At 36.9% G+C, this 27,941-nt stretch overlaps 2 protein-coding genes across 2 annotated transcripts; one reads left to right on the forward strand and one right to left on the reverse strand.

Moving 5' to 3' along the window:
* The first annotated feature begins 634 nt into the window (after nt 1-634).
* On the forward strand, nt 635-7,055 carry sephs3 (selenophosphate synthetase 3). The gene is made up of 8 exons (XM_058763355.1): nt 635-1,092; nt 2,134-2,237; nt 2,316-2,423; nt 2,577-2,731; nt 2,909-2,999; nt 3,181-3,280; nt 3,978-4,190; nt 4,659-7,055. Exons 1-8 carry the CDS (start codon nt 792-794, stop codon nt 4,931-4,933), a joined length of 1,347 nt encoding a protein of 448 aa, XP_058619338.1. The 5' UTR covers nt 635-791; the 3' UTR covers nt 4,934-7,055.
* A 146-nt stretch (nt 7,056-7,201) lies between these two features.
* Nucleotides 7,202-27,857, reverse strand: avpr2ab (arginine vasopressin receptor 2a, duplicate b). Its single transcript, XM_058763353.1, has 6 exons — nt 27,513-27,857; nt 19,464-19,850; nt 18,455-18,700; nt 18,223-18,369; nt 16,524-17,178; nt 7,202-14,795 (listed from the first exon to the last, which is right to left on the reverse strand). The coding sequence occupies exons 2-6, from the start codon at nt 19,845-19,847 to the stop codon at nt 14,593-14,595; spliced, it is 1,635 nt and encodes a 544-aa protein (XP_058619336.1). The 5' UTR covers nt 19,848-19,850; nt 27,513-27,857; the 3' UTR covers nt 7,202-14,592.
* Nucleotides 27,858-27,941: the final 84 nt, after the last annotated feature.

A 27,941-nucleotide genomic window follows, 5' to 3' on the forward strand; every position in this document is an offset into this window, starting at 1 on the left:
ATTATTTAATTGTGCTTGCTATACTACTTCAGTACAGTACAGCACAAAAATTTGTTATAGTCATCATTTAATAATAAATTCAAAATCAAGACCTGAAAACTAGGGAGTGGAAATGACAACTAAGCTATTGAGTGATCCTCTGCTGCCATTTACTGGATATAATGATAATTTCGTGTAATTGTCGTCTCAAAAGTTTTTGTTTTTCATGAATGAAAAGTGAATTTTTAAAGTGAATTTTACTGCACAAGTGTGAAGTTATCTTTGTCACCTTTTTCACCCATGATGAATTTGCACCCCTGATATATATATTTTTTGAGGAAGCAGATGTATCTGGGATTGTCAGTATATTTGCATGAATATACAATCGTCTGATGCACCTTTATGGCAGAACCACAATAGGCGGAGCTCAGGATAGCAGACTATGCGATGCTTATTTTTGAGGGGGTTTAGTTGTGACCAGTCAAATGCAAAAGATCCTAGTCATAGTTAAATTTGGTGCCAGTTTAATTTTCTTCCACGTTCTGTACTAGTTTGAGTGTATTGTGGCAGTAATCTGTCTGTCACCGATGAATTCTCTAACTAGTGTCATGAGGTGACTCTAAACTCCCCTCTTCAGGGTGAGATGGCTCAGTCCGCAAGCGCGCCGCGTCCACATTCGTTTCTATGACCAAGCGTGCAGATAAAACACGTTCTCTTGATTCTGTCAGCCATTTACCCCGTCAAACGACTCTCCCTTTCATTTCCCCGTGTTTCACCATCTGAATGAGGAGTAAATAAAATTCACTGTAGCCATGTCGGTTTCCGAGCCAGCGTCAGTGGCCTCTGGCGGAGCGGGAGGGTACGGAGCCTTTTACCCGGCTGGATACCAGGCGTTAAACCCGGAGGAGCACGGCCTAGACCGCGGCTTCCGACTCACGGCCTTCTCCGATATGAAGGGATGAGGGTGTAAAGTCCCGCAGGAGACTCTGCTCAAACTCCTGCAGGGACTAGAGTCGGACCGCCCGCCCGGAGAGGACGGCGGCTCGGGGGCGGGTGTTGGAGACGACACCGCTGAATTCGGACTTGTTTCAGTTGCTCAGGGTCCACGACTAGGTAAAGTATGACCTGTCACAGTCACACCATCGCTGTCAAACAGCGAGCGCTGATCCGTGAACCCCTCGTTCTTTTGACTCGGATCTTTTTCATGAATCTGTTGAACAGTTTTAAAAAAAACTGTGAGTTTGCTTTTACTGATAGTAAGTGCATTTGGAGTGAACCAAGAATTTGACCGATACGGCGAAAATTAGCCAAAAGCATAATTTGTATCAAAACCTGAAAATATATTTTGGACTTGATTATATGATAGAATTTACCAATAAAAGGTAAATGTAATAAAATACTTACAACAAACACACTGGTTCATAGAAAAGAAAAAAAAAAAGATTACTTATGCTTTTATTGTGATCTTTAAAAAAAATCACTGAATCGGTTTTGTGAACCGGTTCATGGAAACGAACTGTTCAAAAGAACCGAGTCGCGGAAATGAGTCAGACTTTCCATCATTACTTAATGTCAAATTGAAATCGCGAAAGCGCTCATGTTATCTGACAAGCAGGTTGATAGTTAATCAACTGGTTTTTCAAAGAAATCCTTGTTTATTCCAACGTTTTTGTTAATGACTATATTAATATATTACTTTTTTTTACTATAGACGTTATTCAGCATGCAGTATGTTGTCATATATTTATGTATAACACATAACAACAAAGTACCGTTGTTTTCATGTTATTCGTAAGTCTCAATCTCGAAAGATCACAGAACATCTGTGTTTGTAAAACTCTTTGTTTAACCTTTGGCTTATCCTGTTAATAAAAAACTACTAGGAAGCATAATGCAATCATTTGAAAGAGATGTGAACTATGGACCCAGGCTATAAATGAATGCTTTCCACTGCAAAATGGATCATAAGTAATCCTACAAAAATGTTATTAATGCTATTAATTAGTAATGCATACTATTGCCATCTGAATGGTTTTATAAGGATTTAAGTACCTCTATTATACGATGAGTCAAAGCTTCTTTAAATATGCATGCACACTGTGCATGAAATTACAGAGGGTGAAAAATAATATCTCTGTTCGTTCTTATCGGCAGGTATTGGAATGGACTCCTGTGTGATCCCTCTGAGGCATGGAGGTCTTTCCCTGGTCCAAACCACAGATTTCTTCTATCCTTTAGTAGAGGATCCTTACATGATGGTGAGTGATCTCTTAATATTTCGAAAATGTTAGCATGGAACTTACAAATAAGTGGGACTCGCATCCATTCTTTTACAGGGACGAATTGCTTGTGCAAATGTTCTGAGTGATCTGTATGCCATGGGCATCACAGAGTGTGACAACATGCTCATGCTTCTCAGCGTCAGTCAGAAGATGAATGAGAAGGTGAGCTGGGATCTCTCTGCCTTAATTTTCTGTCATTTTTGTTTTAAATTTTTTGACGTTTCGTTAAAGTTTTCTAAGTATCGGTTTTTGCAAATTCAGCATGCTGAGTGTGAAATGGTTAATTTCCTTTGCACTGTGCTGTTGTTCTCTCAGGAGAGAGATCAGGTGATGCCTTTAATGATGAGGGGCTTCCGTGATGCAGCAGAGGAGGCTGGGACTTCGGTAACTGGGGGACAAACAGTCATCAATCCCTGGATCATCATCGGGGGTGTGGCTTCTGTGGTGTGCCAACCCAGTGATTTCATCATGTGAGTGTCTCTGTCTGCTCTCTCGTGCATCAAAGGACTGTGTGTCTGTACACTTATTTCTGAATGATTCATATTTTTCTTAATGGATATTTCCACAGTTATCAAAGTGAATGTCCATTGTGTGACATTTCGCGGTTTTAGTTTTGTAAATGCTCACATGTACGTTTATGTTTGCAGGCCGGACAGTGCTGTACCTGGAGATGTGTTAGTTCTGACTAAACCTCTGGGAACTCAAGTAGCAGTGAATGCCCATCAGTGGCTGGATATAGTGAGTACCACTGTGTGTTAGCCTCAAATATGACGTACATCTTTGGAATGATTGCTTGTCTGTTTTTTCCCCCTTTTTTGTAGATGTTATGAAGAGATAACAACTCCACATGAAACACATCTCTGTAATCTCATCTCATTTCTTTCTGTATCTCTTTTACCTTTATGCTTCATTTATTTAGCCTGAGAAGTGGAACAAGATAAAGTTGGTGATATCCAGGGAGGAGGTGGAGCAAGCTTATCAGGAGGCTATGCTCAATATGGCCACCCTCAATCGCACTGGTATGTCACTGCATAAGCATTCTTAGCGTGGATTAATTTTAACAGTAGGATCAATTTGTAGTTCACACACAACCTTGTTTCACGACTTTGTATTAGTTCAAAAGGCCTATATATTTACTTTTCAAATGGTGAGGAAAAAAAGGGAAATAAATTATAGGTAATTCCTTTTTATTTTAAGGACCAATTCTCACTATTAACTTGTTGCTTATTAGCATGCATATTACTAGCATATTGGCTCTTTATTAGTATTTATAAAGCACATATTAATGCCTTTTCCTGCATGACCATATTTTAGATCCCTTAATCCACCCCATAATCTTAACAACTACCTTATTTACTATTGATAAGCAGCAAATTAGAAGTTTGTTCAGGGAAAACTCTTAATAGTGAATGTGTTCCCTATTCTAAATTGTTATCAATTTTTACAAGACCCCTTTAGGTATAAACACTATCTTTCAAAGGTTTGGGGGTTGGAAAGTTAAAAAAAAAAATTATAATAATTTCATTTCATAATATTACTGTTTTTACTGTGTTTTTGATCAATAAATGCAGCATTGGTGAGCATAAGCATTTTCAAAAATGCAGAGTTCAAAATTTTGAAAGGTTGAATGCAAGGTACTTGCATTTTTTAACCAAAAACAACCAGTTTTATATTGTTTTCAAATGTTTTTTTTTTTTGTTGTCTTTCTCTCTCCAGCTGCTGCCTTAATGCACAAATTTAATGCACACGCTGCCACAGACATCACAGGCTTCGGGATCATAGGTCACGCACGGAATCTCGCCCAGCAGCAGAAAAATGACGTTGCCTTTGTCATTCACAATCTTCCCATTATCTCCAAAATGGCCGCAATCAGCAAGGCTGGTGGCAACCTGTTTGGGCTTTTGCAGGGCACCTCTTCTGAAACATCAGGTGAGAGTCACAGCTCAATGCACAAACACAATTGTGAACCAATAATGATCATTATAACTGAAATTACACTGAAATCTGAAGTGCCTTAACATAATCAGTTTTGGATTTCTTCATAAATAAAGATTTTATTTTAACAAAAAGCCCTGCTCATTCGTCGGTCTCCCTGCATCATCCCAACTGACAATCTGAAAAGTTAACTATTAATAGTAATGAATGAACCATAAATTAAAGGAAATTAATTTACACTGAACAGCCTAAATATATTAATATACAGTGGACTAATAATATCAATTCTGTCATTTGTTTTATAAAAATACACATTATATTCAAGATCTTTCACCGGTTTTGTGGTATTAACATTGACCAATTAATGAAATTAATTAATGAATTCCTGAATATGGTCATTCCAGGACTGTAGAGATTTCTCCAAGCTCTTGGGTAGATAAGTCTTTTTCCTGCCTCTCTCAGGTGGTCTGTTGATATGCTTGCCGCGGGAGCAGGCTGCCCGCTTTTGTGCCGAGATGAAATCCAGTCGTGTGGGTTTGTCGGGAGCTGTGGGGCAGGACGGAGGGGCGGGCGATGGGCAACAGGCTTGGATCATTGGCATCGTGGAGAAGGGCAATCGTTGCGCCCGCATCATTGACAAACCTCGGATCATAGAGGTCCCGTACCGTGGCTCTGTGGTCAGCGCACAGGAGGGGAGCAACAATAATGCCAGTCCTCCTGAGGTGCAGCTGACCTAACAACACCACAGCGCCATGGAGGCTCTCTCAGTGATCATCATGTCCTGAGTGAGCTTGATAGATTTGAGTGTGTGTGGCCATAACAGACATGGAGTTTGTGTGAAGGACAGAGTATGTGTGGTTACTCCTGCTGTCCATTTCCTCCCCCTGTTCAACCGAAGGGTTGAGAGCAACAGACCAAAAATGTTTTGATTTACCTGGTGGGAGATGGAATGGACAACAAGCAAACATATTTTCATCTCTCATTCTCCAACTCATTCTTACACAAACACACACACACACACACCTCCACTTTGTTTCCCTTATTTGCCAGTTGAGCTGTTTTTCAATGTTTCAGCTGTTTTTTTAAAGAATAGTTCACCCAAACCACACCCAAGCTGAATTATTTACCCTCATGTTGCTGAAAACCTGTATGCTGCTATATGTTCATTTTTTAAATTTTTGTGGAATACCAGCTGCAATTTTCTGTACAACTGATCACAGTGACCATGTCTATCAAAAAACATCATGAAAGTAGTTTTTCTGCGCTATTTTCCAAGTTTCTTTAAGCCAGACATTACAAAAAGTGGTTTTCTTACTGTTTTATTTTCTAGCACAAATATCTAAACTTTGTCAACCTGAGAGGCAAGCCGACATCTTACTTTTTTTTTTTTTTTATTTTTTAAGAAGCATCAAAATGAGATGAGTTCCTGCTTAAAACAAGAAAAAATAGGGTATGAATAAACTTGCTTTCCTCTTTAATTAAGCCTTTTCCTTATTATGATTTTTCTTACCACAAATAGTTTTTTTCTTGTTTTAAATTTAAACTCACTTTTTTTTTTTTTTTTTCAGAAAACAGACAGAAAATCTTATCTTTATGCTTCTCAAGTAAAAGTTAAATGATATACTGGAATGGGAAAAAAATACTGAGTAAGAAAGTCACGTTTTGCTATCATCAGACAAAATTTGTTAAAATTTGTGATCTGTCAACTTGAATAAGAGATCACTGAATAAGTGAACAATTATGGTTATAAGAAAAAGTGCTCAATTTCCGTTTCATGTTCCTCTGGGAAAAATAACAACACACGAGTTTAGAATAAAATGAAGTTGGGTAAATAAAATAAAATGTACAGTTTTGGGTGAACTATTCCTTTCTCTAGAAAATGTTTGACCAAAAACAATTTGGGGGACTTTTTATTTTTTTCCATAAATGAGCTTAAACCTTATCAGGAGCTTAATTCTTTCTGCTTTATGAGGTGGTGGCTTTGGGACTTCACACTAAAATGAAGCCAGGCTTAGTAAGAAAACATTCCAATGAGTTCCTGATCAATCAAACGCTTTGAATAGCAATGATCCTAAAATGACAATCAAAAGTGTTTTCTTTTAAGCCATCTGACAGCTGTGTCAAAGCTGGACACACTGTCACACCAATGTATCCTGGGGCCTGAATAATCATAATTGTTGGTTTAATTGTGATATTTATTGGTACAATCAATATTGAATTTGTCAAAGATTTAAATGCAATTATCCAAATTTCAAGTGTTTTTTTAGGTGATGCTGATCTTGTACAGTCCACATTGGTCTGAATGTTCCACCTGTTTTAATAGGACATTCTTGTAACATTGACAAATGCCTGGTAAAATTAGGTTAATGTTCTCTCTTGTGGTTCGTTTTTTCTGAATAGAGTGACCTTACACTGGTTAGATTAGGTTAGACTGGTTCTTCATTCATTAGAATACATACAACATGTGTCATGGTTTTGGGGGCAGCAGTTAATTCTGAATGATTGTGTTGAGACATATGGATGACGTGCATCGTAAACTCTTTTTCTTCTCTCTCACTCAGTCTGTTGAGCAGAAGATAAGGTAGTCTGGTTCTCTCCCTTGTATTTGAGAAAGGGTTGAGCAGCTTTCTCTGGTCCAGCGGGTGAGCCCAGAATGCCGTTTGTGCCAATTGAATGGCTGGGACAGAACAGCAGTGTCCGCAGTCCTCTTTATGACACCTCTCTCTCTAAACCCAGCTCATGGGATGGGTGAGGTTGATGTTAGATAGGAAGGGATAGGCTGATCTGCCATGTTCATTCACTTGCCACTGGTTTTGTCATTGCAGTTTTCATCCAAAATAAACCTGTAATTTCTCTAAACTGGCTCTATTATTCATTGAAGCTTTGTTGAAGATTGATGGTCTCTGTTGTTGAGGGTTTAGATGTGTTGCACATGGTTCACCACAGTGTGTCAGCAGAGTGCAACATTGTAAGATGGAAGCAGTTGTTCTGTTCTATTTATGTATTGGCTGCGTAACATCATGCTGCTTTAGTTTACCTCTTTTGAACCTCAGATGCAGTAATTGATGGCTAAATTGAGTATGATAAACAATGCATTTTTTGAGCATATGGCAATTGGTTTTTGAGCAAAGGGAAAACTGAAAAAGAACGAATGAACAGTGGTCATAAATGTGCATGATCAGAAACAGATTTTTTCAGCTTCTGCCAATGGACAGATGTAGGCTGAAGCATTTATCTTAAAATTCAAGATAATAAGAAGGAAGATTTGTCATATCAGTTTTCATTAGTGCAAAGTTAATTTACATATTAAATGTCTAGTACTGGAGAATACATTTGTTTTCGTCACCTCATGCACTTCAGCTCAGAAAACCTTCTAGATCTACATATCTCCAAATATCTAGCCAGATTTATGTATCCATAAAGAGTAAAAAAAAAAAGTCTTGATTTTCAATGTCTCCCTCAGAATAATAAGAGACTGTTCCATTGCTCAAGTATGTGTGTCAGCGCAATATGAGAATATATAGGAATTTATGCAGGCGGAATTCTTCCATCTCTACGCTGTCCTTGTTTTCACCTTTAGGTTTTGTCCTTTCTACTTGTTCTCCTTTTCCACTCTCCTTGCCTGAATCTGCAATTAGACCATTATAGATCATCATCTGTCTTTTTATTGACCTAAAACATTTTGTTTACCAGCTCTTCTCCCTCCATCATCTGGTTTGTTTTTGATTAGCAGAAGAGATTGGTAATTGCGCATTGTGTGCATATTTAGTTTTTCCTTCTCACACTCCGTAACCCCCTTTTTCTCTTTCATAATGTCCTTTTTGGTACAGAGACTGATCTCAGTGAGGAAATAGTTTAACAGCTTGTGATTCCACTCATTTTCTGTTCACGGAGCCTGACACCATGCCCAGTCTAAACCTGTTCAGCAGAACCCTTGGTGGATCAGTTATTGCACTGTGCATTAATGCTCCCTGTACAGCAGAGTATTGTGTGTTTGTGGGTTAAATAACACATAAGGGTCATTGTCATCATGGATTACAACACATTTATGTGTTGATTAGGGCTGGTATATTGATTTTGAAAGCTCCCCTGCTGTTGAATCCATGCCATCGCTGCTAAATCTTAAAAGCCACACAGCAAAACAAATATGTGACCCTGGACCACAAAACCAGTCTTAAGTCGCTGGGGTATATTTGTAGCAATAGCCAAAAATACATTGTATGGGTCAAAATAATCCATTTTTATTTTATGCCAAAAATCATTAGGATATTAAGTAAAGATTATGTTCCATGAAGATGTTTAGTGAATTTCCTACCGTAAACATCAAAACTTAATTTGTGATCAGTAATATGCATTGCTAAGAACTTCATTTGGACAACTTTAAAGATGATATTCTCAATATTTAGATTTTTTTTGCACCCTCAGATTCCAGATTTTCAAATAGTTGTATCTCAGCCAAATATTGTCCGATCCTAACAAACCATACATTGATGGAAAGCTTATTTATTTTCAGCTTTCAGATGATGTAGAAATCTCAATTTTGAAACATTTACACTTATGACTGGTTTTTGTGGTCCAGGGTCACACATTATTTTACCAGAGCTGAGTTAGCAGTTTTATAAAAACACGGTGTAATACAAAATAATGGCAAGAAACATCTTACAGTTCGACATGAAAACAAACAACACAGCGAGTGTATTTGGATTAACGCGACTCTTTATAAGATTAAAAACATAAGTGATTCATGAATAACTCTGAGCCGTGGTTGTTTTAGTCATTTAATGATTAAAGCCGAAATGGAGATATAGTCAACATTTTTATCTTGATTATAAATTTATATCTCTTAATTTTGACTCTTTAATCTCATAATTCTGATTTGTATCATAATTTTGACTTTTTATCTCCTAATTATTATATACTAAAGCGTTCTAACGAGCTGGTTCTTATGAATAGTTCATACTTTCAAGTTACCAGTTCAATGCTGAGCTGTATAATTTAAATCATTAGCAGAAAGATTGTAGCCTGACTACGTCAGACTTCGTACTTCCGCTCAATTTCATTTCGCTTCTGTACTCACTTCTGTCTACGGAGCAAAGCGAAGTAGCAGAGTTTGGTATTACCAGGCTAGAAAGATTGGGTCTTACATCAACAAAGTGTACTACTATGCAAATTAATCAAACTCAAATCAAAATGTGTACACAGTCATGGATATAGAGATCAGTATTTTTGTTTGCAGTGAAAATTTGATTTAAGTGTGTGAGCTGGCAGTCTGTTGCACAAGCAATAACAATATGTCATATGAGCTTGAGTAAAGTGGGATAACAGATATTGGTTTGTGAGTTCAGTATGGAGTGCACGAGCCCCAAAGGGTCTGCATAGATAGACCACAAATACTGCCTCTGATGTAAGTGCGTTTTTGCAGCCAATCTCCAAAAATACCCTTTGCAGCTGTTCTCAGATCTCCGATTCTAGACATGAAGAGTGGTGTAACAATCTAAAACATTCACCTTTTTTTGTCTTGTTGAGAAGGGAAAGCGAGATAGCAGGCTGCTATATATATTAACTGAAGACATCAACGGTATTCTGCATAGATGCATTAAATTGGTGAAAAGTGACAGTTTATTATATTTCACATAAATGCTGTTCCTTTCAACTTTCTATGGATCAAAAATCCTGAAACAATGAATGTTTTCCACAAAAAAAAAAAAAAATCCACAAAAATATTAAGCAGCCTAACTGTTTTCAACTGATAATAATAAGAAATATTTATTGAGCAGAAAATCAGCATATTAGAATTATTTCTGAAGGATCATGTGATACTGAAGAGTGGAGTAATGGAGAAAATTCACAGGAATCAATTACTTTTTTTTAAATATATTATAGAAACATTTATTTTAAGTTGTAATAATATTGCAAAATATGAATGTTTTACTGTATTTTTATTGATGCGCATAATAACTTAAAATATTTTAAAATCTTACTGACCCCCAATTATTTAGTTTTTTTGTGGATATATATATAATTATCATATTGTATGCAGCACTACACACCAAGGATATTATAGTTTTGAATTTTTTAATTAGTTTTTATTTTAATATCGTTTTCAAATTTCCTATAATTTCAGTTTAGTTTTAATTAGTTCCGTTAATGGTTTTGTTAGTTTTAGTTTAGTTTTTATTTTGTGAACGCATTTCTATTTAGTTTTTATATATTTTAGTTTTAGTTTTAGTAATTATAGTTTAACAGAGTTAATGGAACACTTTTCCAGTGTAGACCAAACAAGACATTTAATTTTAGCAAAGTTGAATGTTTGCAGTTTACAGTTAACTCTTGTGCAAACCTCTTAATATTGAAAATGAAATGATTCTTTAAATAATTTATCAAAAATATGCAACTTATATGTATAGCCTACAATTTATTAATTCATATTCATGTTCATATTCATTCATATTAAAGATGTAATCTTGTTTAATATGCCAATAGTATACAAACAACAAGCTAATCAAGGTTTTCAGAGTTAGACAACATCAGACAGTTGAGTGTTTATCAGGGTTGGAGCTAAATTCTGCAGATCAATGGCCCTCCAGTGCTGGATTTGAGGAAACATGCCCTGGGTCCCAATGTGCATACTATCCACCCTATCTGCCCTAAATAGTATTTAAAATTACTAATATCACATATAATTTAGCATGGACAGTGTGCACATTGGGACGCAGGCTTGTTGTTTGCAATCGTCATTGAAACTCTGTAAACTTTATTTTTGTCCATCTGTTTTCAATGCATTCATTTGTTGGATTTTTTGCATATGAACCACCGGTGCACACTACTGTGTGTCCCGTCTCCCTCTATGAACGTACACAAGAAGAAGAAACAAAATAAAATGCGTTGAAACCTCATACTACTCAAAAATAAATGCAATATGGTGATTTAAATGATGTTTGCACTTTACTTTGACGAGCCGCTCCAGCGCGCACGCGCTTCAGATGAGCAACGCAATAAATCCCAGTTCTAAAGCCCCTTTACACAGAAACACAGCGCGGCTATCGCTTTCTCTCATTTCGGATGTGTGTTTTATACAGTCGAGGCGGACGTTACCATAGTAATCGCAAAGCGTGACAAAATGACTCTTCACTAAAGTCAGCTCATCCAAAACTTTTAATTCTGTGTCTGTTAACTCACTCTCATGTTGTTCTCGCACGTCAAGCACGCTTTTAAACGTTCGTGCGCTGTAAGGTGTGCATTATTATTATTTCTTATTTTATAGTTAATTCCCATTTCATAACCCGCGTCTTGTTTTTTAAATGCAAAAACGTATTCTCTGTGAATACCCGTTTAGGACGCAGCTCACGTGCACGAAGCGTCGTCTATTTCCCTAAACAACCGATTTTCTGGCACAGAATGAGAGCTTATTAAATCACGAACACGATTATTTATTTTTGCTAATTATTATTTTATTTTCGTTAGTTTTTCAGTTACTGTTGTTAGTTTCGTTTAGTTTTAGTTTTTCATTTATTTAGAAATTTTAATTTTATTTCAGTTTACGAAAATGTTTTTTGACCAATAGTTTTAGTCTTAGTTTCAGATTTCGTTTACGAAAATAACCTTGCTACACACAGTATTCATTAAGCAGTAAGCTAGTATTCCATTCCAGACATATCCAGTCTCTATCCATTTCACTCTGTTCGCTCATAGTATCCCTTGTTGCCCTTTAAGAGTTGACCCCACAGGCTTGGATAACCAGTTAAAACACATGTAAAAATGTGGTGTGCATTACAGTTAATCTTTTCTTTCCAAGTGTCCTCTGATGGTGATGATCAGATATCGGATGGAATTAAACTGGTAATTCTTTTTCTTAAAACACAGAAGCATCTCCTTATACAGTCAAGCTGCAGTGTGGGTTTCTCTTTTGAGATGCAGAGATGCCTGTCATGTTTTTGGTTTGATTTAAAGATGATGGGAGGTTTACAGCCAACAACAGCCATCTGCATGCCACAAAGTATCCAGGATGAGGAACAGTAGCGTTAAAATCTATAGTCAATTCTCATAAAATTAAAATTTATCTCAAATGAACAGTGCAACTATAATGTTTGCAATGCATGTATGTAAACATCCCGAAGGTTTTATGCATAAAAGTACCTTTAGAATTGGTCAAGACTCAAAACTTTATTTCCTCTTATAGACAAAGCTTCTTTTTACTAGATATCAGTTTATGTGAGTGATGTAAACCCATTGGCTGAGACTCGACTTCAACTTATTCAAGTGAGTTGTGCACATACTGCCTTACAACTGTAGCTATTTATTAAAACAAATGGTGCTCTTGAGGTGCAAAACATTTTCTGCAGTTGTCACACAAAGTTTATGTATGTCCTATGTTACCTTAAGAAAATATGAAGGACTAAAATAAAGAACAACAAAGTGTAAATTGATATAAAAAATAATTTATTACAATGTTGATCGTATTTTAGGTACTGCACATCTTGTCAATTAAATATGTGCTAAATAATTTTATGATTATTCATCATTATGCATTGAGTATAACAAAAAGTTCACTAGCAGTTAGTTTTCTCAATGTTTCCAATATCTGATCACTATACTTACTAATATATAATGGTTAGTAGTTTACAGTTAATCACAGTCATTGATATACTGTTGGACAATAATATATTGAAAAACAGTATATTTGTCCCAATCAAGACTGATTGTTCATGAAATGATGTGATTTGTTGCTTTTTTGTTAAATGGGGAAAATTATAATGCATTTCCAATCAGCAAGAATTTCAATCCTTTTGTCATCAAGCATGAAATGTGATAAGTCAATGCATTTCAAAACTACAAAAATTGTACTAAATTGGTAGTTCATTTCTTATCAAGCTAAGAGTAAGCAAGTTTTGGACTTCCAGAATGAATTTATGATTGCAATACGTGTTTATAATAATAATTTGCAAAAGTGTAGCCTCCTAAAACTAGCACAGACACTACTGAATTCCTAATTGCACTGACTGAGTACCTCAAGAATCTGTGTGTTAGAAACATACATGTACATACTGTGTGTATATATATATATATATATATATATATATATATATAATACTTTTTTTATAATAAGGCGCTTAAGTTGCAATGTCGTATTTTTTCTTAAACCTTCAACACTTCGTTATATTTATAATATTTTCTGTACAAATAAGTTACTGTGAAGCATGTGAATGGTCCCCTGATTCCAGATGAGAAAAAAAATTAACACACAAATCAAGCAAATACCAGAGGTAGAGCTAAAAGAGTGACAAATTAATGAGTGATTAGTGTGTACATATATACATAATAGAGATTTCAGCTGTGACAGTTGCTTTTGAAATTTTGCTACCTACTATTTATATTGGAAATTGACCTGTGTATTGCTGTTCATTTACCAATACCCTGTTTCTTCTGTAAAAAAAGTTATTTCTCACCCAAAGCATATAAAAAGAAATGACCAACACAGAAAATGAGATTTCCTTCTGCGGTAGTCAAATGTAGATTTCTGTCCACTGCCAGCACTTCTAATCATTTAAGAGCTAATACTGTAGTAGACCAATTCAATTCACAGTGTCTTCTGAACGCTTTACATTTGATATATAGATTAAATATGATTCGGAAAGTCACTGTGTCACTAAGCTGCCACTGTGTTTGATTCCCACAATCAGGCTGATATTTTCATAACATTCTTGCTGGTGGTAGATATGTTCCCCTAAATGTTCCCGTAAACAGCATCTTGCTGCAAGATGTCCGGAGTACAGCCAGATAACCTTTTGTCCATTCTGTATGCATTGTTCACATCCTTTTTTCTCTTCCTCCTATCGCATTTTCCACACTTACTTTGTACTGTTAAGTCTGATATAATCCTGCAACCCTAATCTATGAAAACCATCCATGAAAGAAAGATGGAGAAGAATGGAGGACCTCCGATCCTTTGCTTCCTAACCTTCCTCTTGATTCATCACTCCAGTCTGCTCTCTCATGTAACTGAATGGACAGCTGTCTGTAAAATGCACTGGGCATGGCAATGCAATTTTGTCTTTGTAATTGATGTAACACTGTCGATGACAGATCAGTATCCGCTTTTCAGATTGTGTAACCGCCATGTACCTGAATCTAAAGTAGCCAGCCAGGACATTACCCCAGTCCCGAACCAAACAGCACACTTTTTGCATACTTGTGCCATTGGCACTTGTCCATGAAGACCGTAGGGCATCCCATTTGTCATTTTACATTCTAAAAAGGTGTTTAAGAGCCCAGCTGCACTATTATGTCATCAACACGTGGGCAAAGAGTGGTATTTGGGACAGAGTCTAGCCCGTCACGTCTGTGGTGTGTTTGCCATGTGCTGGTGTGTGTGTGTGCAGTAGAGTCAGGTCAGAGGTCAGTATATGGAGTCCTTGATGTTGGTTGATGTATGAGTTGTGGTTGAGTCGTCCGGCAGCGAACCTCTGCGTGGGGATCCGGTGTGGCAGCGCAGCAGTGTGAGCAGTTCACGCGACACACTGTTGGAGAAGGCTGTGTAGATCCATGGGTTAGTGCAGGAGTTTAGACTGGCTAGAAGCATCAGGATAGTGAAAGCAGCCCCTGCATGAGAGAGGAAGGCAAGGAAATAACACTTTGCATTTGTTACTGCATTGACAGCTCTACAATATTGCAGTATCTTTGTGTGAATAATATGGTCTATGAGATTTTCCCCTGTTTATCTATCAGTCTTAAGATTGCCTAGAAAACTATTTGTATTAAAGCTTGAAACACAATACTAATAGTGACAGAAAAATTCAGAGCAAAAAGAAAATTCTTGCACTGTCTGAAGAAGTTTCTATTATGATTTAAATTACAATAACTGCTGTAACTAGGATAGATAACATATTAACACACTGAATTTGCATATAATACATACATATACATACATAATACTACTGTTCGAATTTGGATTAGATAACTAAAAAAAAAGTCTCATGTTCAACAAGGCTGCATTTATCTGATTATTAATACAGTAAAATGGAAATTGTGAAATTATTATTACAAAATATATTTTAAAATGTATTTTATTCCTGTGATGGCAAAGCTGAATTTTCAACATCATTATTCCAGTTTTAAGTATCATATGATCCTTCAGAAATCATTCTTATTTGCTGAATTGCTGTTTAAGAAACACGTTAAGAATTTCTGTTTAAAATAGAAATCTTTAGTAACATTATAAATGTTTTACTGACATTTTTGATCAATTTAATGCTTCCTTGCGGAATACATTTCTTTCAAGCCCAAACTTTTGAACGGTAATGTATAATAAAAAACAAGGCAGTTAAATGCGAAATATAATAATATAATGGTGCTTTTCCACTGCATGGTACGGCACGGTACGGTACGGTTCAGTACGGCTCACTTTTGGGGAGTTTTCCACTGGGTACAGTACCTGGTACCTGGTACTTTTTTTAGTACCTATACAGTCGCCATATGGAAAGCAATTTAAGGCTAACTTTGAAAAAAAAAAAAGCCTTGTCCTCTAATCTAGACGAAACCAATATATATATAATTTTTTTTTTTTTTACTAAAAGACTAAAACACATCTATAGGAGTAAGTTTGTGCTGTTTTCATAGTGATTTGGTTGCCAGGTGGCTGGTCAAACTGTGCAGAAAGTCCAGTCTAATACAGAGGTGTAAATACCAATGAGATTACCCAACACTCAGGTGAGTGAGCAGGTGTTAAGAGGAAAGAAAGCAGGGGACAGTTAAATAAAGAAGAGGACAATAAAAAAAAAAAAGGGGACACGCTGAAAACATGATTGATTATTTCTGCTGCCCTCCCACAGACTTCAGTTCCAGCCAAGCTCTAACACACCTGCCTGCAATTTCCAAGCAACCTTGAAGACCCTGATGAACTGATTCATGTGTTTTTGATTGTCCTTGGAACAAACTCTGCTGGAGGGTAGATTTCCAAGAACGGGCATCTCTGATTTTTCAGGATTTTTTGAACATTCATTTGAAAAACAAATCTTTATAAATTACTTCACTATCACTTTTGATCAAATTAATGCATCCTTGCTGAATAAAAGTATAATTTTTTTCATATACGGTGGTGTATTTTTTAAATCATCACTAAATTTTACTCACCCTGAAAAAAAAAAAAATCTCTGGCTAAGATAATGCACATGCACAAAGAAGTCTGTAGTCTGTATCAAAAAATGGATTGCCTATTTCCTATAATGATATGAACCTGTTTAAAAAACATCATACTGTTTTAGCATCCACAAAGCCTTATTGTGTGACTGTACAGGACATGTATATTCATCTGTCTGCTTCAAAACTGACCTTGGTTTGGTGGGTTGGGGTCCCAGGCTGCCCATAACTGAACAATAAAGAAAGGAGACCAGCAGATGGTGTAAACCAGCACAATGACAAGAGTCATCCTCACTGTCTTAGACATGGCCTTAGTCACACCTGGGAGAGGCGGGAGAGGCGGCGGGTGCGAATAGTCAGTTGGAAGTGGAAAAGCATCTGGAAGCACACTTGGCCACAGTTCAGAAGCTCCAGAGCTATTTGGGTGTCCAGCCAATGCACACACGCTATTGGCTGATAATGACTGAGAATGGGAGGGGTCTGAGAGGGCTGGGGTGTTTTGAAGGTGAGTTTGGATGGAAGGGGAGGAGCTTTCTGAAGAGGGGCGGGGCCCAAAGCAAGACTGGCAGATAGAGCTCCTACAAGGTAGAGTATGAGAGCGGCTATTATAAAGGCTTGAGGAGGACGCTTCCTCTCCTGCATGATGTGAGGGGCTGCAGTGAGCTTGACTGAGACTGCTGTCAGCATGGTGACTGTGTCTGCTCTGTCTGTTTCTCTCTCTGCTCCTTCCCCTGCCCCCCTCCCGCTGAGCAAAGTGGAAGAAGACAGAGTTTCTCTTAAATTCTGCTGTCACCACCCTCTCAGACTTCAGGTAGATATTGTCATGGATTTCTCTGAAGATGCGAACCTGAGGTGAAAAAGAGATACATCAATGTAAACACACTCCTACTATATGGGTCCAGAGTTGTGTGCCATTTAGAACTGATCTAAGAATACATTTTAAATTCCATTTAAGAGAACTCACAGAACCGTAAATCTGAATGTAAGGAAATAGAATTAAATGGAATGAAATTACACTTTGCAGTTATGTTTTTGCAAAGCGTAGTAATGTGTGGTGTACGTTTTATGTTGCTGGGAAAATTTTAATTTTTAAGTTTTTAACTTAATTCTGATAAATGTGCTTAATCTGATGAGGAAATCACGTTGTTAGATTGCGTACAGGATAACATATGAAACTAAAATAATGTAGTAAACATTAACTAAATAACAGAAAATGCATCAAAAAACACCCTAGTAACCCTAGCAAGCTCAAAACAACCTAATGTGAATTACTGATAACAACAACAAAAAAAGAAGAAACAAACTAATGTACATGAATTACAATCATATGGGATGTGTTACAGGACTTTTGGGAATGTCCTTTTACTGTTTTCACAGTAAATTACATTTTAATTAATTTTTTTTTAACCTCCAAAAACCATATATTTGACAATATTCTACAGTAAATACACATACAATGTGATGTTAAATCATTTACAGTTTTTTTCTTAACCATACACGTTAACTTACAGTTAACCAATTAACCGTTTTTTTCTGTAGCATTTTAGCACTTGTTTTGGACTATGGAAATTCCTCTGTGGTGTTACAGTGAATTTTTTTTTGAATTGCAATTAAGTAAATTCCTCTTCCTGTCATTCAAATTCAACATCCAACTCATGAATTGAAAAGGAGCCAATTATTAAATTCTGAATTTCAACCTGCACTAGCACAGCCATCAAGTTGTACCCTGCAGTGCATCTAATTCAACATTCCAAGTCTTTGACATTTGCATAGTATACATCATGTTCTTATGCTATGATGCATTGTTAGACAAGAGATGTCAAAGCCATACATTTAATAAAAAACAAATGTGTAGATAGTGAGAGATTGAGAAGAAAAAAGCTGGAGATACCTGACAGACAGTGATGATAAAGGCTGGCAATACAAATACAGCCACAGTCATCCAGGTGACGTATGCTTTAAGACCCCATGGCTCAGCAAAGTGGCCCCAGCATTCAAACACCCCGGGGGACACCTCTGACCGTGAGAAGATAAACACCTGCATGCAAACGAGGAGACAAAATAGTTGTGAGCCAATCAAAAAACAGTCAGGAATGATCTACGAATGACCGTTTACTCCTTACCTGTGGCAAACTGAGCACAAGGGCCAGGCCCCAAGCAACCATAATGGGGGTGTTCCAGCGAGAGGGTGCACCTCCGCGATATGCTTGCAGGGGGCAGCAGATGGCATAGTGCCGATCCACAGTCATGGCAACAATCATGTAGGAGGATGCAAACATCCCGACGACCTGCAAATATTTGACGGAGCGGCACAGAGCGTCAGGGCCCTGGAAGTGCTCTGTGATGTCCCATACCAGCTGTGGCAGCACCTGGGGACAAAATAAAGACATATCAAATCAAGTCACCTTTATTTATAAAGCGCTTTATACAATACTGATTGTGTCAAAGCAGCTTTACAGTATTAAATAGGAAAATAGTGTGTCGATAATGCAAGAAGACAATAGTAAACACTCAATTTTCCAGTTAAAGTCAGTTCATCATTGATTCAGTGATGTCATCGTCCAGCTCAGTTCAAATAGTATCTGTGCAATCAAGTTGACTGTGTTGCCAGAAATTAAGTGTCCCCAACTAAGCAAGCCAAAGACGACAGTGGTAAGGAACCAAAACTCCATCGGTGACAGATCTACATATATCTACTTCAGTCATGAAACTCTAGATGGTGCAGCCTGATAGGTCCTTTTACGTACAGTCATGTCATGGCACAAGCTGATTGGCCTTTGCTGATTCTGCAGCCAATGAGATTGCAAACCTCCACCTCCCTCAGCACCACTTGTCTAGCAAAATTGCAATTGCGATTTAATTTTTTTTTAAGTTCCAGGTTTGCTGTGCTTGTTTGTAGTGCTGCACAATTTGGCCAAAATTTTGTGATTATTATTATGTTATTATTATCATTAAATAAAATTATTTATATATATATCTAGAACTTCTCTGCTGACACAACATTACTCCCATGCCTGATACTTCAACTGCATTGTAGTCTCACTATATGTTTCCATTCAGGTCAATGATTACTTAACCGTTAAGCTCATTTCATTGCACTCATCATTTTTAATAGTCTCAAGAGGCTGTTACCTGAAAGAAGGCCACTACCAGGTCAGCCACACACAGATTGACCATGAAGAGGTGCATGGGAGCGTGATGTTTCTTCCTACGCAGCAACACCCACAGCACAAATCCATTACCCAGAGCAGTAAGCGCAAGCACCAACCCCAGCACCCCGATCTCCGCCTGGGCCAAGGCTTGGTCCCGTACCCGTGGAGGGGCAACTGGCTGGATTGTGGGCCTCGTGGTGGTCCATGTGATGTTCTCTGACGGAAACAGCCAGAGGAAAGCCCCCGTGCCCCCATAACTGCTGCTGAGATTGAAGAGGGAGCTGGACAGGTCTGGTGGCCCCTCCATCTTCAGCACAGAGTGATTGGGCTGACCCAAATTCTCTTCCCAAGAGGCCATCCTCATGACCTACAATGAGAAGGACAGACATGAGAGGCAAATACAAAACATCCCAACACTGATCCCTCGCTGGCCTAAATTGTTAAACAAACAGTTGTAAATCATTTTAATAAAATTAGGCCAAATGAATTTCATTTTGTTGGCTATTTCTGTAGCTCTTCAGCAAGAGTAAAGGAATGGTGGCGTCTAAATCAAATGAAGGCATTACGATGTTTCCTATATCATCTCAAATTAAATTCTCCATCTCAGCTTCTGTTTTTTAAGACAGAGCTTAAAATATCATGTTAAATCATTGTGTTTTTAGCCAAAACAGTAAGAAATTAACTACACATGTACTCAACAGACGTTTGAGGTTAGTTTTGAGGTTTGGAACAAAAGGAACGCAAATGAAAAATATAAATAATAAAATTGTTTATGAATTTATTAAAGACAGCTTTGAATCATTGTCTTTCTGGAACCTCCACATAAAACATTTAGAAACCCCTCCAATTTCTTTGTGTCTGCCTCATTAAGATGCTGCGTGGATTATTATGACCAGCTGCTAAAGCAAATTTATTTAGAGAATATCTGAAAGGCAAATCTGAGATTCTCTTGGGATTTACTCATCTTTTGTCTCCAGACACAGGAAAACATATTTGCGGTGAGACTGGGGAAAAGAAAAAATACTAAAGAGATATGGAAACAATTATGGTTTAAATCCCTTTTGGATACACAGTGTATGACTGAGGCATGGATGAGGGAGGTGGACAGGAGGACGGGCTTTTAAGGGCTAAATGGAGAAGAATGCAGATTTGAAAGGTGTCTGTACTTGCATTAAACTTCATTTTTTGCCTAATTTATTGAATATGCTTATAAATTGCACACTTTTAAAGTGCATGCAATTTACAGTACATGCACACTGGTATTAAGGAAATATGAGTGAAAGTGCGAAAGCATTTAAGAAAACAATATCGGATAATAAATGTAGAACAGTGTGGGTTATTGGAAAGTGTGGCTGTATTAATAAGTCTCACAGACAGATTCGAAGGGCTAGTCTTATTTTAATTTGATTAACGTGTAAAGGTTTTTTAAAGGAATAAATGTTTTTAATTCAATGTATTAATTATTTTAATACATTAAATTAAACAAAACAAAACAGAGTAAAGACATGTATAATGTTACAAAATATTTCTATTTCAAATAAATGCTGTTCTTATTAACGTTCTATCAAATCCTGAAAAATAAATAAATGAATAAAGGTTTCTTCCAAAAATGAAATGAAATAAAATAAAAATAAGCAGCACAACAACATTGATAATAATAAGAAACGTTTCAAATCAGCATGCCTTGGTGAGCGTAAGAGACTTTTTTTTAAAAACATTTACAAAAAAAAAAATATTGCCAAACTGAAACTTCTGAATGCTAGTGTAAATCATTTGAATATTTAAAAATATGTTGTAGTCACTGGAAAACAAGGCATTGATTTTGTGTGGTTTTCTCTGATATTTTCTTTGATTCTTCTGGTGTTTGTTAGCTCATGCATGCTGCTTAGCCTTCCATGAGTGTATTCCTGTCAATGTGTTTATGATTTATGTGAGGATTAGCAAGAATGGAACCAGAAGGCTTTCGATTGCGGTTTGTTTTAAAATTAGCTCTTGATTCAAGTCCAAGTCTCTGAGACCTGCAATATTTCATTCACTTCATTCATCCTCACTCACTCACTCTTGCTCTCACTCACTCCATCCATCTGGAGTGGTGGTTTTCATCTTGCATTTGCATAATCAATTCACAACAGAAATAGCCACTTCAGAGCTGTGCTGGTTACAGAGTCCTAATGAAGTCCTTCCAATTGTAACACAAAGCCTGGCAAAGTCTTATTTGACGCTGCCCGCGGAAAGCCCATCAGTTGCTCTTGCTGTACAGTTTGTCGTCTGTTCGCACTCTTTGCATGTCCCAACTACTTTCCATTACCTACTTTGATACCTCCTGGGAAATTACAGAAAGAGCCTCCTCGCACGCTCTGGGTCTTTAAATGTGTCTGATGCACATGTGCTGGCACTGGCTATTCATCAGACTGAAAGTGGCTCTGTGATGTGCTCCTGCTGGGCATGTGTGCATGAAGCGCTCAGCCGGGTCTACCCGCAACATAAAGTGTAAAAATTTGATCTCTTTCATTTCTCATGTTGACATTACACATCTTCTCTATGGTTTTAAAAGAGATTGCAATCATTTCACACAATGTGGTCAGATTTGTCAAGAAAGAGTCTGCGATCAAATGATCAGATATTTTATTAACTCATAAAACACTGACTACACTAAAAAATAGTGTAGGCTTTTCTTTACAAAAAAAAAAAAAAAATTTCTCAGAAATTTCTAGTAGATTTTACAAAGAAACAGCAAGTAACATTAAATCAAAAATGAAATTTTTGAGTAGAAAGACTGAAATAATATTTTCTTGTGAAACATGCTCCAATAATGTTTGTTTTATTAAGAACTTAAAAAAAAAAAAATCATAATTTTTCATTTGTGTGAAGATTTCTTTTCTGTCCAGCTTAGAAATAAAATAAAAAGTTAATATGTGAAAATTATGCTCTAAGTCAGAATTGCACATTTTTTAATGATCCCATATTTTTCCTTAATGTAATATTAATATTTAATGTATTTATACTACATGCTCTATTTTTACTTGGTTTTCACAACTATGCATTGTAATTTTTCCATCTTAGCACTGAACATTAAAAAATAAAATCTTTGAAGACTAAATTCATGTGGCCTTTGAATTTTATAGCTCTAAACTCTTACTGTATGTCAAAGATCTCATTGTTTTTATTTATTCTAAAGATTTTTGAAAAAACATCTTAACATTATTGAAAATATAGGTTGTTTGTTGGCATATAAACATCCATGGAGCCTTTCCATTGTACAAAAGGTTCTCTATACTAAAAAAAGATTCTTCAGATTTTGAAAATGTTCTTTACACTAAGAAAATAATGGCTCTTCACTAAAAGGTTCTTTGGGGAACCAAAAATGCATTGGTGTGAAAACATACATTTTGGAACCTTCATTTTTTTTAAGAGTGTCTCTGACCTATGAAAGAGCAGCCTCTGCGCAATCAAAGCTAACAGAGATGTGTTCTCTGTCTCTCAAACCTCCATCTGCTGGTTATCAGATGGACACTAAAAATATTTCACGTTTCCCGTGGTGCTCTGCTTAGAGGTCAAGGGGGCAGTGGAAGAAGAGGAGATGAGAGTCGAGGATGTGAAAGCCAACTGTGGAGAGCAGCAGTGCACTCATCCGTCTCTCTCGCTCCTTTGCTCCTTTCTCAGTTTGTATCCTCTCTCTGTTCACCACTGCTGTTCATAGTATCTGACTTTCACGTAAATATAATCCTTTTACCAGATCAGCCTGTCCTTGATATCTCCTAATCTATTCCAGCAACAGAACAGTAACAGTTTTAGCAAAACTGCGCCGTCTGCGCCGATAGCCTCGTGGGCAGTGCGTTGACATGTAGTGCCATTGTGCTTCGGGCATCCTGTGTTCGCAGACCTTTCCCGATCCCATCCCCCCTCTCTCTCCCACTTTGCTTCCTGTCTCACTACTATCCTATCAATAAAAAGGGCAAAAACGCCAAAAATAAACCTTAAAAAAGAATCTGGTTCTTCACTTCGCAGCTGAGCTCTTAATGCTTCCCAAACCTGTGCCTTTCGCAAAATGCTTGGTGCCAGCCCGGGGTCATATGACAGGAGGAAAGGACGGACGGTCAATGCACAGCAATGCGGTGCACTGGGACTTGAGCCTGTGACCCTTAAAGCAGCACTTTCTAAAGGTGCCTTTTGCCATCAAGTAAATAAATATGGTGAAAAATGAGAGAGGAAATACTAGAAGAGGTGGACAAGAAAAAGAGAGGGCATACAGAAATGCACAATGGAAATTGAGTGAATTGGAAGATGATATAAAACCTCAGGTGTTTACTATATAATATTATATCACTGGTTAAATTACCAGAATAATGATAACTAAAAATGTAATTGTATTTGGCAATTATATATGGCAAGAAATACATTTTAAATTTATTTAAAAAATACACAAAATGGGCAAAAATGACCAATATAGATTTTAAAAATATATTTAAACACACACACACACACACACACACATATATATATATATATATTTTTATTTTTTTGATAAACACTGTTTACAGCATACATGTGAAAGGCACTTTGGCAAGAATCTTTGTGTGTTTGTCTGTGTCTGTGTGTGCTGTATTTATATCAGAAATGTATTATAATTAATTTAATAATAATTAGCAATAATTTAAATGATGACCCACTGGATGCTGGGAACCATGTCTTACCTCCAGCACCACAGACATCACTATGACCTAATAAATTCAATTTACAATTTAAATGTGTTATATAAATTTAAAAGTTAATTGTGCAGCAAAGACTACATTGCATAATAAATAGAAAATTGGCTTAGATGGTGGACCAGGATGGTTTCTTTAATCCTTCTGGCGCTGAGTATGAGTGGCCCGATCTCACACTGAGCGGTGATGAAGTGCTGATAAGGAATTTATCAATGTACGTCAGCACATCAGAGGAGAGCATTATGTGGCTACACTGGAATCCGTGTACGTGCGTGTCTGGTGGACTAGGTGAAAAAGATGTGTATGGAAAGTAATCCCTAATTTATGAACGTCTCCCAGGAATGCCTCACAGCAGGAGAAGCTATACTGTGTAGTGCAGCATCCCTATCTTTAAAGGGATGATAGAGAAGAATAGAGGGATTGAAAAGAAAGTGTCAAATGACGGCAGCAGATCACTTGTGTGTCTCGTTTCTAATATAAGCAGCTGTCTGCCAGTCACATAAGTCTGAGACTACTTTCAAATCTGTATTCGAAGCCTGAAAGTAATTTGAAAGCTGAGGTTTTTAAAAATGAAAAACAAGAAAAGTTATGATGTAGCTACAATTAATAAGAAATATTTCAGATTCTGCACCTTATTTTTTGGGCCAGTAATCAATGTGAGTTAGAAGAAAATAATGCAAAAAAGTATTTCCACTAGTTCTCTAAAACGTTTGGTTTGAACTGTACACATATCTAAAAAGCATTCATTCTACATAGTCTTGGCTTTTATTAAATATTCCTGCTGTACACTTGCAAGTACATCTCGCTCCTTTATTTCACGTCTTTGTCAATCACAGGAAGACAGCCGCACTAAAGGAAGGATGACTGAGTGATCCAACTATTTTCATCTGTTAGCGCTTTTGTTTATCTAACCCATTCCCACTGTCTGTTTGTCCTTTCATGTTTCAGCTCTGTTCTGCGTTCAGGTCAGAACCCCAGAGTCCCTCCCAAAAACACACCCGCATTCCTCCAACCCTGACAGACATTTTAGTACAGTATAGTTTAGTGAGGCACAGAGCAACAAACAGTTTTTTCTTTGCAGATATTTAATTTAGATTCTTTTCAGGTAGGTACAAATTGCATACATGATGCATGAATGGGTGTGTGTGAGAATGAAGACATGGAAATCTTGGAAATTGGTTAATGCACTCATGACTTAAGGTAAATGACTCCACATTTACTTATTAACTCATCACATATATGCCTGTTTAAACAGATCACAGTCTATAAATGCAGACTGAAACCATGAAGAAATGGAAATAACACAACCGAAACTACAAAAACAATATGAGCAAACAGTCCATACCCTATTATCCTGCTTTAGTCTGCATAGTCTGGGCCATACTCAACAAGGGAAGCATAAGCGCATACATTATCAGGCATCAATGGACTTTGAAACCTCTCAGGTTCACAGAGAGAAGCTGTGTGCTTGTTTACTTATAACAGGATTCTGTCCATGATTTCAAAGTTCTTTGGGAGGCACATTAACCCAACTCTGGTAAACACACTGAAATGTGGAACAGCTGTGGGCAACTAACTTTACCTAGTCATTTTTCCTCAGTCCACAGATTCATGAAGCTTTGTAAGGTTTGCAACAAAAGCAGGTCACCCATGTTTATTTAAGATGACTGTGATTCCAGTTTTGCAGCGTTAACAGGTTCCATTGCACATAGCTTTTGTTTTCTAAATCCTGAACAATTAAGCATGCGGTTTTAATGAGTCACTGCATTAAGTTTTTCTTCTCTGGATTAATCCATGTAATCTATTTGTAAGCCTACATACATTAATTTAAGCCTAAGTTCCTGTTCACAAAATCCTTTATAAATCAGTCAATCATAAATGTGACCGCCCCACATAATCACAATGACCAAATGTCCAGTGACTCAGCAGCCGTTCATGGGTAAAGCTTTTCATGAAAGACTGTAAAGCATTTTCGAGTCTTAATTAAGAGGAAAATGAAAAGAATCAAGGGCAATTAGCATCGCTCTGAAACACACAGGCTCCTGTGTGTGTAAATGAGGATGATGGATGTACTGTGACCTTTACAGCTGACCTCAGCCATCAAAATCCACTGGACCGAATGGGCGTTTACCTCAAATTGCGATGAAGCGCAATAATTTTGTGAAATGTTTTATACTGCATTGTGTTCTAAAGTGAATTATTTCAACATTGTAGATAACTCTGGACTGACAACTGAACTATGCTTTAACCTTCAATCTAGTGGGCTCCGTGCATATTCTTCACTCTAAAAAATCCTGTTTAGATGAATTATCAAAACCTGGCAGCTATATCATTGCCAGAAATTCAGAAAAAGTGATGACAGTGTTTGAGACATTTCAAGATGGCATTTTGGTGGCTGTATAATACAGTGAATATATCAACCTACTTGAACTAACATTACACAAAGCTCATTTAAGTTTTCCATGAGCATTCACAATGTGCACAATATTATCCACATAAACGCAAAACACTTCAGGGTAACACACACATTTGACATTCCACACAATAAATAGCTAAACAATATCAATGTTACCTACACCTATTTAAATAAAATAGTTTATGATTAAATATGACACATCACACAGGGAATTCTGGGAATGTTATTTTACTATTTATCAGGTGACTGATTTTATGTAGCTACAAAAACACATTTTAACAATATTTTAATATATGTACATGGGTTGCTTTAACAAAAAATATGTTATACGGTAGGGGTACTCATATTTCATTACATATTTACAGTAATTTAAGGTAAATTAGCTAAGCAATTAACAGTTTTTGTTTTAAACTGTAGTATTTTACATTATCTACCTCTTCAAATTACGAACATTTTAAAAATCATAAATTCAGAAATCATTAAGTGCTCGATCTCTGCATGTGTTTACTGGACAAACACATTAATTAATGTTCTTTTATCTTTACTTCTTACCTCATGTCTCTAAAGTAAGAAAATACCTACGGTAATTGAAACGTTTTTGGGGGTTAACAAATTAAAAATACATTTGCGATTCACCTTGTTGGTCCTCAGGTCATTTGAAAAAGGTAGGCTACAATATTTAGTTAATACAAGCTTGTATCATTTTAGTTTGTATTATTTTTAAACACTGGGCAAATCAGGATCGTTATTTAGGTGGTTGAAGACTCGATACATAATAGTAACCAAATATTTAAACGAATTCAACAAAATTAAAAGTCGTTTGACATTGTAGCGCCAGAAGCGAGCACGTGAGTGGTGCGCGCGAACAGAAAGCCCTATATGTGAGCGCTGATTGATTAGCACTTACCGTCAGGCAGCTCCGTTTCTTCACTGTAAGTATTGCACTTTGCGATATAATCCACAGTTTTCTTCACGAACTAAGCCATGTAATGCTCTGTCCATGCCACGTCCACGCCTTCTATGTTGACACTCAATCTGTTTTAGATACCCGCTGTCTACCATTGTAACTTTGTTTGGGAATTATGTCAGATATAAAGGACTGTTGCCAAAATATTCTATTCTGTCAGTCAAAGCTCATTTTACCTACAGAGTTAAATGCGCTCCTATCCTTTCAGCTTTCAGATAGAATAGCAAAGTGCGTCTATATGTCTTTCTCATGCTCTCTGTCTGTTATGTCTCAGTATATTCTCTGATCTGGTGCGCGCACTAAACATAATTTGGTTGGGCTACTTCTGTTCCTCCTACTGTCTCCCTCCCTCTCAAAGAACTCCTCCCT

This window comes from Onychostoma macrolepis, chromosome 23, assembly GCF_012432095.1.
Source record: "Onychostoma macrolepis isolate SWU-2019 chromosome 23, ASM1243209v1, whole genome shotgun sequence".
Taxonomy (NCBI): domain Eukaryota; kingdom Metazoa; phylum Chordata; class Actinopteri; order Cypriniformes; family Cyprinidae; genus Onychostoma; species Onychostoma macrolepis.